The sequence below is a fragment of the Micromys minutus genome, assembly GCF_963924665.1.
Source record: "Micromys minutus genome assembly, chromosome: 6".
Classification (NCBI taxonomy): domain Eukaryota; kingdom Metazoa; phylum Chordata; class Mammalia; order Rodentia; family Muridae; genus Micromys; species Micromys minutus.
In genome coordinates, this window is record NC_137975.1 from 65548448 (window position 1) to 65560610 (window position 12163).

Here is a 12163-nt window from a genome sequence, read left to right on the forward strand (position 1 = left end):
GTTTGCAAAGGGGTTTCCCAAAAGTTTCAAGGGGCTTCTAAAAACTCCTTTTGGTTTTAGCTTTGCTTCTCAGCCTTTTGTTATCATTGTGGGGCGGGGGCTCCGCTAAGCATGGGCTGACCTCAAAAAAAATTAAAAAAAAATCAATCCTCCTGCCTTTGTCTCAGGCACTGAGTTTCCAGGCCCACACCACCCCAGCCCACTTCCTCTTCCTTACATTTTACCAGGAGCAATGACGCAGGCCACTTAGGAGAGAAGATCCAAGTTCAATGTCTGCCTGGACAAGTGGCTGAGATCCAAAACAGAATGTATACAGTTCAGTGACAGCGCGCTCACCTCACATCCAAAATAACTCAGATCCATTCCGTCTCCAGCAAGAAGAAAGGGAAGGGTGGAAAGGACAGAAATCAAGCCTTGCCCAGACATGGTCTGCACTAGCAGGACTAGGACAAGGTTTCACACAAGTCTTAGATGGTGCCCATACCTTCTCTGTGCTGATGGCTGTATATCTGGGGTTCAGCCTTAAGAAGCTCCAGCTGACAGATGATAGAATTTGGGGTTCCTGGATGGTAGGATCCTGCATGACTTTCTGACCCCCTCCAACTACAGGTAACCTAAAAACCCCTCAGGAACCCTAGGCCCTTAGCCACATCCTTCTAGAGAACAAAGGGGGGACCAGGGCCCTGCCAGTGACGCAGCTCTTTTGAGAAGTGGCTGACCTGTGCCTCTCTCCCCTAATAAATCATTGGCTGTTGATGTCATAGACTGGCTCAGGCCCTCAGAACTCCCGAGGGCTCGTGTTTTCAGCCATCGCTTAAAGCTGGCATTGTCCCTGGTAGGGACAGCCCACACAACCTACCTTTCAGTGCGTGGCAATGCCAGAGATGAAGCTGTGCCAACTAAGGACCCTCCATGCTTCCCAACTTACACTTGATTTGGAATTCTTTCACTGTTTTCAAGATGTGTGAACACACCTATAACCCCAGCATTTGAAAGGCTGAAGCAGGTTTGAGCCTAGCCTAAGGGCTGCATATTAAGACCCTGTCTCCAAACCACCTTCCTCCACCAAAAAGAATTCTTTCATGGAAACCTTGCAAAATCCTCCCAAAAATTAACCTTCTTAAGAGTTCCTAGTTCTGTACCCAACCTCATGAAATGCTGTCCCATAGAAAAAGACTGCCTTAGGGGACGCAGAGCAATCTCTCACTCTCTGCAGGCTGACCCTGCCTGTGGGCTAAAGCCCTGGGAAAGCCTCTGGAAATACCTGGAAGCTGGCAGCGTGCACGTGGGTTTGCAAGCGCTAGCCACTTAAAACATTTTATTTCCAAATATTCCATATACCTGCACAGAGAGTAATTCAAGTGCCCACCACACACTTCCAACAGGCTTTGTATTCCTGTTCCAAGTATGTGTTGTGTGCGCACATGCACATACATGTGTGCACAAACATGCAAACACACACACACACACACACGGTCAACATCATGAGTCTTCCTTCCTTCCTAAATCATTCTCTATTTTTTTTGAGAGTGTCTCTCACTGAATCTGGCAATTTCCACTTAAGCTAGGATGGTTAGCCAGGGAACTTCCAGGAATCCTCCCATCTCCGCCTCCCCAGTGCTGGGATTACAGGCATGTGCTACTATGTATGCCTGGCTTTTTTAAAATGTGGATATCCGAGATAAGAAATCAAGTCCTCATGTTTGTACAACAAACATTTGACCAACTGGGCCATCTCCTCCCTGGCTCTGTTTTGTCTTTAATAAATAAAATCGCCCAAGCTGCCAGCTAAGCCCTGCTTGGCTCTGTTCCCTTCCAGGGTGATTCCCTCCTGAGGCTAGCTAGTGGTTTTGATCCAGGCAGGCTCATACTTTTACTAGGTTACGTATGCACGGCAGGAGTTCCCAACCTTCCTAGGGCTGCGACCCTTTCAGACAGGCTCATGCTGTGGTGACCCACAGCCATAAGAGTATTTTCGTTGCTCCTTCATAACTATAATGGTGCTACTTTTATGGGTTGTAATGTACATAATGTGTTTCCCAGTGGCCTTAGGCAACCCCAAAGGGGTCATGACCCAAAGGTTGAGAACCACTGATGGATACAGGGGCTGTCGCACACAGGTCTTCATTTCTTATGTATACAGCCATACCTCCCACAGCCTTCTCCGCCTGTGACAACACTCGGAACACACAGCTCTCACTAATCCTTACTTTTTCACCCACTTCCACACTACTGTGTCTCCACGGGCCACCTGTGCACAGCCATCGTAAGCAGAGGAGTATATGGGCCAAGTGGGAAGTCTTGAACCTAGCTAGCCTCACAGTTACCAGCTGTGCATCGAGGATCCATAAAATAAGACGGATAACAGCACCTGCCTGGTGTGCTTCTGAGGCCCAGGTGAGCCAAATGTGTAAAGGAGTTAGCCAAACACCTGCCTCCTGATAGGTACCGTGCAAGCCTGTGCTAGCCTTATATGGCTACCAGGATTGTGGATCATGAGACGTGTCCCTAAAACATGATTCTAAATGTTAAAAGACTAGCCTGGATGCCTTCTTGACCATAAAAGGAAGTTTCATCTGAATCAGGTGATGGACTCAGAGGCAGAGCTTCTACTCGAGGCCCTGCTGCACTGCCCACTTCCTGATAGACGGAGGAATTACATAAACCCAGAAGCCCTGGGCCGCCTCCTCCTCCCTCCAGGGCCTCCCAGCACCAGCCACCATCCCATTGCTTCAGGGTGTACAGCTGCAGGTCCTGAGGTTCCCCCTGCACAGAGCAGGATGGGGGACAGCCAGGGTCCCTGCAATCAGGTGCAGAGTGTGCCCCCTCCTACAAGATTTCCTGGAGAATTCTGCTCTGTAGGGGATCCTCAGCTGAGGTCACCCTTGCAAGATAGCAAAGTGAGAGTGTGCTTTTTGCATTCTTTGTTAATTGTCTTCTTCCAGATGGGAGGGAGATAAGGCTAATGGTCCTGGGTCTCGGGACTAGGGGAGGGTCTGCAATCCACACCTCTCCCTGTGTCCAAGACAGTGGAGCTAACTGGCCTGCCCAGGCTATACTGTACATATGGTCCCATAAGACCAAATCATCCTGGATCCCATAAGGATGGGCTATCACCTATGAAGGGCAGTTAGCGATGGATGCGGCAGTACATGTCTGTAATTTCAGTCTTAAGGCTTCTGCACTGGGAAGATGAGGAGTTTGAGGCCTGTATGGGTTACACGGTGACTTCAAGGCCATCCTCCTAAGGTAAGACTGTTGTTCTGTGTGGGCTCAGCATCTGTCATATAACCAGGGTAGCACACATTCATCTGGGTGCTTTCCCAGAGATGTCCTTATACCCTCTGTCAATGGGTGCCCACGGGTATCACCGTGGCCTCCTTCTAAAGGACCGTGCATACTTCTGCCTGTCCAGTGGAGTGGCAGAGGTGGCCTAGCAGCCTCAGGGACAGCTTCAGTCTGAGCTCTGCCCTGCTCATCCCAAGCTGACCAGGGAAGCACTATCCATCTGCCTTGGCATGGAAACTAACCATGGAGGACAGTCTCTGTTCACAGGGTCTCTCTGCAGTCCCTGGAGTGACAGAGCTGTTATCTGACAGGGCACTACAATCGCCTTCTCACTGAGAACCACCATCAGAGCTTCAGTTGGGTAGCCAGGGCTGCTTGACTCCCACAATAGCCCCAAGGGAGATTAACCCTTGGCTGTTTCTCCCTCAGGAGGAACTAGTTAGTCAAGCCCAAGGGCTCCACCAAAGAGGTTAGCACTGAAGCAGTAACCCTCCACATCTTAACACAGAAGTAAAACTGGCAAAACCCCACAAAACAAGTTAGCAGGGAAAGTGCCCAGGTTTCCTCTAAGAGAGTGACCTTCTGCTTCAGAAGTAAGGCAAACATGGAGATGTTTTAGATTTTCCCAGGAACCCATGACCTGCAGGTCATGTGGCATTGGGTGGTGTTCCTCGTGTTCTTCAGTGAATAATGACTATGGGAACTCCTGAAGAGGAAGCTGCCTGGCTCAGGCCTCCCCTTCCCTCCCCCACTTCATCCTGGGGATGGAACTGAGGACCTTGTGCTTAGTAAATAAAGTGCTTTTCCACTGAGCTGCATCCCTAACCTTCTCCTTACATTTTTATTTGAAGATGTCTTACTAAGCTGCCCAAGCTAGACTCGGACTCATTCTGTAGCTCAGAGAGGCCTAAAAATGTTAGTCCTTCGGCCTCAGGCTCCTTGCATAGCGAGAAGGACTTTAAAGAACAGCAATCAGGAGGGAAGGGACAAGTCCACACAGCAACAGAGAAACAAGGAAAGGCACTGATGTAAGGGCAGCTTTGCTTGGTGGTGCAGGCCCCATCATCCTAGGTAACTCGGGAAGATGGAACAGAAGGATAACAATTTAGCCTGGACCAGCGTGAATTCAAGAGAGCTCAGGCAGCATAGGGAAAACCCTGGCTCAAAATAACAAGTAAAAGGGGAACTGGGGAATCTAGCTTAATGGGTGTGCTTACGTGGCATATGGGAGGGCCTAGGACACTGTGAAATTATCAAATAAATATACTACCGAGAGAAGCTAGACACGGGGAGTCACTCTGATACGTGATGTCCATATAGAGGAGAAGGCGGTGGCTGTCTGAGGCTAAGGTGAAGAGGAAGGGGTGACTGATTAGCAGAAGCTACGTGTTGAATGAGATTTGCCCCCTGGGGCTCTGTATGTTGGAAGTGTGGTCCCTCCTGTAGCCGTACTACATCATAATAAAAACTCTGAATGAGTGATACTCTTGACTGTAGGACTTGCTTCAGCAAACCCCATAAAATAAAAGTGGGGTGAGAGCGAGGAAAACAAACAGGTTTGTCCTAACCCCGGGCTAGCCAACTGCAGTCCACTGACCAAATTGGAGGCTATTTTCAAAACCTGTGTGTTTAGGGTGGTTTTTACCTTTATAAGGATTATTTGAAAATACAATAAAGGGGTAAAGGGATATGTGACAGAGACTACACGTGGCCACAGGCTGAAGTCCTGGCCATCCCGGCATCCCTTCCTTTCTCACGACCTTTGCAGGATGCCTGGGGAATAAGCATCTTGGAGAACTGGAATCCCTGAGCCCCTCCCTCCAGCCCCCACAGGTGCTCCTTGGGCACTTGGTGCAGCTATTTTTCTACCTTAGGAGCGCTGGCCAGCTGAAGTTCAAGACTGGCAGGACTTCCAAGCTGGAAGTGGCTTCCTTCTCACAAGAAAATTCAAAGTGACCAGGAAAGACTGAAGGAAGTAGACCCAAGACTGGATCTTCCCCAAAGCCTGGATCCTGGCAAGGAGGTATTGCTGCAGAGTGCCTCACGGGGCCATGTCTAGATGCTCAGTCCCTCTCATGCTGCCCTGCCTCAGCTCACTCCCGTGCTGGGCTCAGAGCTGAGAAGCTGGCAGGAGGGACATCCAATGGACAGGTGACAGGGATGGGGCCTGCCAAGTAAGCCTGGGGATGCTGGCAGATGCACCCTGGCATGGGACACCAAACTCACATGACACCGACTTAGGGCCATGGAAAAGAAGAGACTTAAATGTAAGGGACCAGCATTAGGAGCTCCCAAGGGTGACTATTACTGTGCAAGCCTCTGAGGGAAGCCAAGGTCCGAGAACTTGAACCACAAAATACAGTGGGAGGTGTCTGCCTATTCCTGGAGGGCCAGGCATTCAAAGGAAGTTTGAGGAAAGGGAGAAAACAACATGTAGAGAATAAAGATGTCAAGGTTACATCTGGTAACCCAGGCTTGCTATCCCAGCTGCTACTCAAGAGCCTGAGTCAAGAGTTCAAGGCCTGCCTTGACAACCTGGGGAGGTTGTCCAACAGAGGAGCCTGGCCTGCTCAGACAGGAGGTTCTACCCAGGATGCACTGGGAGCAGGAGAACTGACAGCAAATGTAGGCTCTCCATGAGTAGGCACACAGACAAACACACACACAAATACACACGTCACACAGTTATCCGAACACTAGCACATGCAAACATGCAAAGGCACACACCGATGTAGACAAACTGATATCAAGAGACAGATACAACATGCATGGCAAGTGTATACCCAAAGATGTGCATAAGCATGAGAATATGCATATACATAGGTGTCCACACATAGGAGTATACATCCAAGATATAGACAAATACGTATGCACAGGCAAGTTTCCACAGATGTACACAGGGACACACACAGGCATTTACACAAGCATGCACATTGACACATATAAGGGTTCACATCCAGCACACAGGTATATACTTGCAGGCATTTGTATATACATACACACAAGCGTGCACACATAAACAACTCACAGATGCACAGACACTGACAGGTAAGCAGGCACACAGGGAGCAACTGAATACATACAGTGTCAGCAACAATTTTGCTACTGTGGCCCCATATGCATCTGTACAAGTGCACACAGCAGGGCTGGAGAGATGGCTCAGTGGTTAGGATCACTGACTGCTCTTCCAGAGGTCCTGAGTTCAAATCCCAGCAAGGACTTGGTGGCTCACAACCATCTGTAATGGGATCTGATGCCCTCTTCTGGTGTGTCTGAAGACAGCTACAGTGTACTTATATATAATTAATAAATTTGAAAGGAAGGAGAGAAAAGAGAGAGAGAGAAAAGGAGGGAGGGAGAGAGGAAGGGAGGGAGAGGGAGGGAGGAAGGAAGGAAGGAGTGCACACAGCTCTGGCTGACCAAGAGCACCTGGACTGTTTGTAGTGCACAGCCAAGACTAGGCACAATTCCAGCTCTGACATGAGTTACCTGAGAACCAGCAAAATCTGCCTTGCCTGCTTCCCAAGCTTAGATCTCTTCACAATCACTAAGAGGCCTAGAGGCTTCCCTCTCCCAACTCCCAGTGGTCCAACCTACAACATGTATTTAATAGTTAATTCCTGACTGAACTGAATACACTCAGTCCAAAACCTGCTGCCCCATTTTCCCGGTGGTGTGGTGACACAGTCCGCAGACTTGATTTTTCTGATGTCTCCTATTCCCCAAGTCAATGTCCATTCGCCACAACACCTCTCCCACAGAGAGCTCATTCCTCCCACAGGAGGGTAAATTTAAGTTCTGGACTAGAAATTTCTAGGGTGTCTGGTGTACACACACACACACACACACACACACAACCAGGCTTTCAGAGCCCCAACTAGCTCATGCCAATCGCTGCTGTGAAAATAGGCCTGTCCCATGCAAGGAGCTGAGGCCGTTTGCTTTGGACCGTCTGCCCCTATAACCTAATAAGGGGGACACAACAATGTCCCACGCACAGAAACTTTCACAGGCCTCAGTGTCTTGAGGATCCTCAACAGGCACCGGCTGGCCTGAGATTCTGTGGGCCCAACCAGTATAGACGTCAGAGTAAGGTGACTTGCTAAGAGAGTTCTGTGGGGCCTGCTCCTGGCTTGGTTTTCAGTAGGGGAGGGGACCCTTCTGTCAGGCAAGAAAAACGACCCAGATGGAGAATCCAGAAGAAGATAGTAGTAGGCACACAGCCTAGCATGTGTGGTTAACCAAAACAGAGAAGCTCACTACTCCTAAGGCTTCATGCAAAAGAGCCAGAAAGTGGGCCAAAAGCAAACTAAAGCCCTCCTCACAGACAAAGTAGTCACCCACAGAGGCAGAGACAGGGCAGGACCAGGGCAGACAGGTTGGGCTACCAAGCAAGACACTGCTCCCCTGAGGAGCCCTCAAAGGAGGGCAACAGGCTGAGAGAGCGGGACACACCCTTCTCCAAACCTAGAGCTCTCTCTCTCTCTCTCTCTCTGTGTATACAACAAAAATACCGTGGGGCATTCCAGGGGTGGGGTCATTCAACTTGCTCTTGCTCTGTGGGTAATGCCTTCTCTTTCTGAGTCTTGGGAGGGAGGAGAAAGAAAGTTTGTGGATTACAAGGAAGGCTAAGTGATACTGGTGTGCCAGGAGTAAGGACAGGACAAGGAGGCAGCTTCCTCTACCTCCCAGACTCTTCTTGATCATTTCCAACCCCTAAGCCATCTAGCTCTCTCCTACCCAGCCTTCTGCCTCAGGACCTCCATCTCTGGGGATGTAGGTATTTTCCTGCACAAGCATCCCAGCCCCCCCCCCCACTTCAGCCCCTTAAGTCATAACTGGCAAGTGTGCATATTTCATCACCCCAACCGGATTTGAATATTTGGGGGGGCTGAAATAAGCCTCACTCTGTAGTCTAGACTGGTCTTGAACTTTCAGCAACCTTCTGTCTCAACCTACCACATGCTGAGACCACAGACAAGCACCACCAGGCCCAGCCAACACACACTTCTTAATTGGCAGTCATGGCCCTTCCCCCACACTTGTGGGTTGACATGGTGTGAGATGAGATCCTTGCAAATCCACATTTTGGGCCCCGCAGGGTGGAGTCCAAGAGCCAACTTTCTAACTCTCTGGAAGGGCCAGAATTCTTGTCAGGAAGCTAGGAATGCCCCCACTGTGGTGACACCTTCTCCTGCCAGCTCTCTGACTCCTCAGACACAGGAGCCTCCCACCCTGACAAGGACAGTGACTGGGGGCCTCCTGACCAGCGACTCTGTCTGCCCCGTCACTTTCCCCCCTTGCTCAGCATTTACTCAACAACCAGCAGATGGTGCAGAAAAAGTGCCGGCCCGGCCCTAATCCACTCTAAAGAGCAGGCTTGGTTGGCATGTGACTGCCAGAGAGTTCAGGGCAATGTACTCAAAAGGGACAAGAGATAAGATCTCCATCTGAGACACGGCTTTCCAGGTGACACCTTACCTGACTGGAGCATCTAGCTTGCAGGAACCACCCCATTTTCACCCAATGACGAAACCAATGTCTCACAAAGCCCAATGGCCCGGACTGTAGTTTAGTTTAACAGCAGCACTCTGACAGGCTATGCTATGCCCATTACCCCTGGACTGGAAAATATGCTGACTCACAGGACCACTAAGAAGTCTCCAAGCAGACACTGGATACATGTATTATTATTAACTATTAATATATATGTATGTACATACTTCACTAAATATTACATTTAACTGGGGGAGGGATACAGGGTCTCCTGCTGTATCAGGCTACCCTGGAACCCATAGCAACCTTCCTGGCTCAACCACCCAAGTTCTAAGATTACAGGTATGAACCATCACACCCAAAATGTCTGTTATCTTTCCTCCTCCCTCCTTTAGATTCCCTACAGAGTCTCAAATATTGCAGGCTAGCCCTAAACATGGAGTGTAGCCGAGGCTGGCCTCGAACCCCTGATCTTCCTGCTGCCACTCATCAAGGACTTCAGGTGTGTACCAGCACACCTGGTATTTGTTAGTTAAAAAAATATTTCTCCCTAATTTTCAGTGGACAGTCTCCACTCTACAAGAACTGTGACTCTAGCTAGTCAGACTCATTTATTCACTGCATCATTGACCTGCACTCCAACAAGGACTGTTATCTTCTCAAGAACATTTTTTTTGGAAAAATAGAGATTCGGTTCAAAGGCAAAGAACGCCTGCTTGCCCGGGGCCTCTGCCAGAAGATAAAGTAAACCAGGTGTCACAACAGATACCCCACAGGTGACACAGTAAGAGCTTGCCCCCTTGGGCAGAGTACTACTGAAAATAGGCATTTCAGTGCCTGAAAGCTAAAGGAACTGGGATCAGCAAGGACAACATCAGTATCATTAAGCCTTTGTGAAATGCTTTACTCAGTACGTGTAAAGTCTCCTGAGATCACTGTACTGTCATTACGACACAAGAGCCCTCGTGCAAACCCTTTCACGTATGAACTACAGGTCTCATAAAATGAAGCTGCTGGTCCTGTAAAAAGAGTCCAGGTTCAACTTATGGCTTATTTCTTGGGGCTTCTCCGATGAGCTCAGACAGCGAGCCAAAAACCTCCTGCATCTGCAGAGCTGGGTGTGCCAGACTGCCCGGGTGAAGCAATCCTGTGGAATGAGTTACTAATTCACAGTACAGTAGGGCTCCTAATCCCGAAGGTTCAAAACATCTCATCAAAACCGAGCCTGTCCCATCATTACTTCCAACAGGCCGTGCCTGGCCCCAAAGTGGAGTCAACACGCAGTTGGCCTTCCAGGTTATGGGCAGGTGTCTTGAGATGAGCAAAGGAGACAGGGAAAAGTAGAATTCAGGCACCCCTTGCATCAGCACCAAATGCGATGTGCACAGAAGAGTCCCGGTACCCGGTGGGTCCTCCCTACTTCTGGGAACTGCGGGGAGTCGCCTGAGAATAGGGCCCGCAGATGGGATGGATGGTCTCAGGACCCCAGGACCCACACCTCTCCCGACTCTCTCCACCTGCAGCGGAGGAGACCTGCCCCCTCCCGGATGATGAACGTCTCTCACCTGCGTGAAGTACAAGTTCATGAGCGTGAGGGTGAAGAACTGTAGACACACGGGGAAGCAGTAGAGCAGCCAGAAGACGAAGGGGCTGAACGCGTTGGCCGCCACGAAGTCTCGGAAGTAAAAGGAGAAGAGCACAGTTCGCAGCGAGGCCCAGAAGAGGCAAAGGAAGAGGAAGACGCTCTGGTAGCTGAACCGCTTGTGACGGTAGCGCAGCACCAGCCAGAGCTGCGCATAGATGAACACGAAGAGGAGCGCGTAGAAGGCTGTGTAGACCGCGGTGAGGCCGAGCTTCACGTAGGGCGGTACCGCGGGGCTCAGCGTGGGAGGCAGGGAGTCATTGCGCACCGGCTCCCACGGAGGCGCCTCCATCAGGCTGGGGCCGCTCGAGCTTCATCGGGGCTCGCAGCCGTTCGCTCCCGGGTACCCAAGCATCGCGCCGCACCCGCCGCTCCAGAGCCCTAGCCGGGAAAACAAGCCGCACTTCCTCCCGCCGCACCACATGATCTGCTGGGCGGCCTTTGTCTGCGATTGGCAGCGCCGCGCCCCCGGGAGCGCCCGCCCGCACCCGGCCCGCCTATCCCGGCCTTGCGCGCCCCCGGTGCGCGCGCCCCGGGGACAGCGGCCTTAGAGCTGAAGCCGGGTCTGTGCTCCAGTGCCAAGAATCCTGTGACTTTGTGGACCCACAGCCAAGACTAGGGTGGTCCGCGCGCCTGTGCACTGCGCGCTTCTAACCTGTGTGCACGGGCCTCTCAGGACCCCACAGCTGCGGCTCGCAAAACATCTGTGCCCCTCACTCGTGCGCTCCCCACTATCCCACAGCTGAGGATGGGACTGGGGAGTATCCGTGTTTAGGAGTATTGATAGTAATCAATACTCCAAGGATCCTATCGATGGTGCTGGGGAGTATCCGCGCGCCCCTGCACTGTGCGCCCCCTCATAGCACACAGCCCTGATCAGTACATCTCTTTGACTTCTCGCGCCAGCTGGTAACGGAGATTTGTGCCTCTAACCTGATCATCCCCTTTCTCACACACAAACTGTACGCCCCTGACCCCACAAGCCCCGCGGGCTCCAGACGTGGGAGTGAGGCTGGCATTTCGTTGGGGGTGTGGCTTGGGGGGGCGTGTCTGCGCTCTTGACCTAGCGCTTTCTGCTGATGCCTGGTTTTGCAGTTCACTCTTTTATTTAAAAATCAAACCACTTTGCAAGTTCCTTCTCCCAGACACCCACACGCTCACTCGTATTTAAAAATTAAAATGTAAGCACGAGCCGCCCAGCTTCTGCGGTGCTGCTGGATTCTAAATGCTAATGGCCAAAGGGCCGGAATTTCTCTGCTGGCCTGTGCTGGTAGCTACTGCTCTCAGACCAAGCTGCAGTGTTCTCCCAGAACCCCTAACTGCCCGCCATCGAGCTGCTGTGTCCTCGCCCACAGAGCACAGGAACACTCCAGAGTTTCTGAGACCAATGCCAGCCAATCCACACCTGCCCCCATGCTGCAGCCGCCCAGAGGTTCTCTGGTCTCAGATAAAATTGACTCAGTTCATCCCCAGCCCCGCACTACACTACCTTCATAGTGGTAGCGACTTCTGAGCTGTTGTTGCAGGGTATTTGATCACATAGTTGTGTTTCCGCTCAGCCCTTGCACAAACCTTTCATCCCAGAGTTTTCTGTTTACTGTAAACAAGTACTTGTGGTGTGGCTCAGCCCTAGCACACAGCTTTAACCCAAGAGCTAAATAAAGTCAACCTTCGGTCAAGAGGCAGCGCAAGCAGTCAGCTGACAGAGGGAGTCAACATAAGTAAACAGAAAGGTCT

The 12163-nt window shown here is 50.9% G+C and overlaps 1 protein-coding gene across 1 annotated transcript in view; it reads right to left on the reverse strand.

The window, feature by feature from the left end:
- GPR137B (G protein-coupled receptor 137B) overlaps positions 1 to 10793 on the reverse strand; it is a 31692-nt gene extending 20899 nt beyond the window's left edge. The window contains exon 1 of the mRNA XM_080917594.1: positions 10350 to 10793. Within this exon, the coding sequence (XP_080773720.1) occupies positions 10350 to 10718 (369 nt within the window). The 5' untranslated portion in view covers positions 10719 to 10793. The remainder of the gene's footprint in view (positions 1 to 10349) is intronic.
- Positions 10794 to 12163: the final 1370 nt, after the last annotated feature.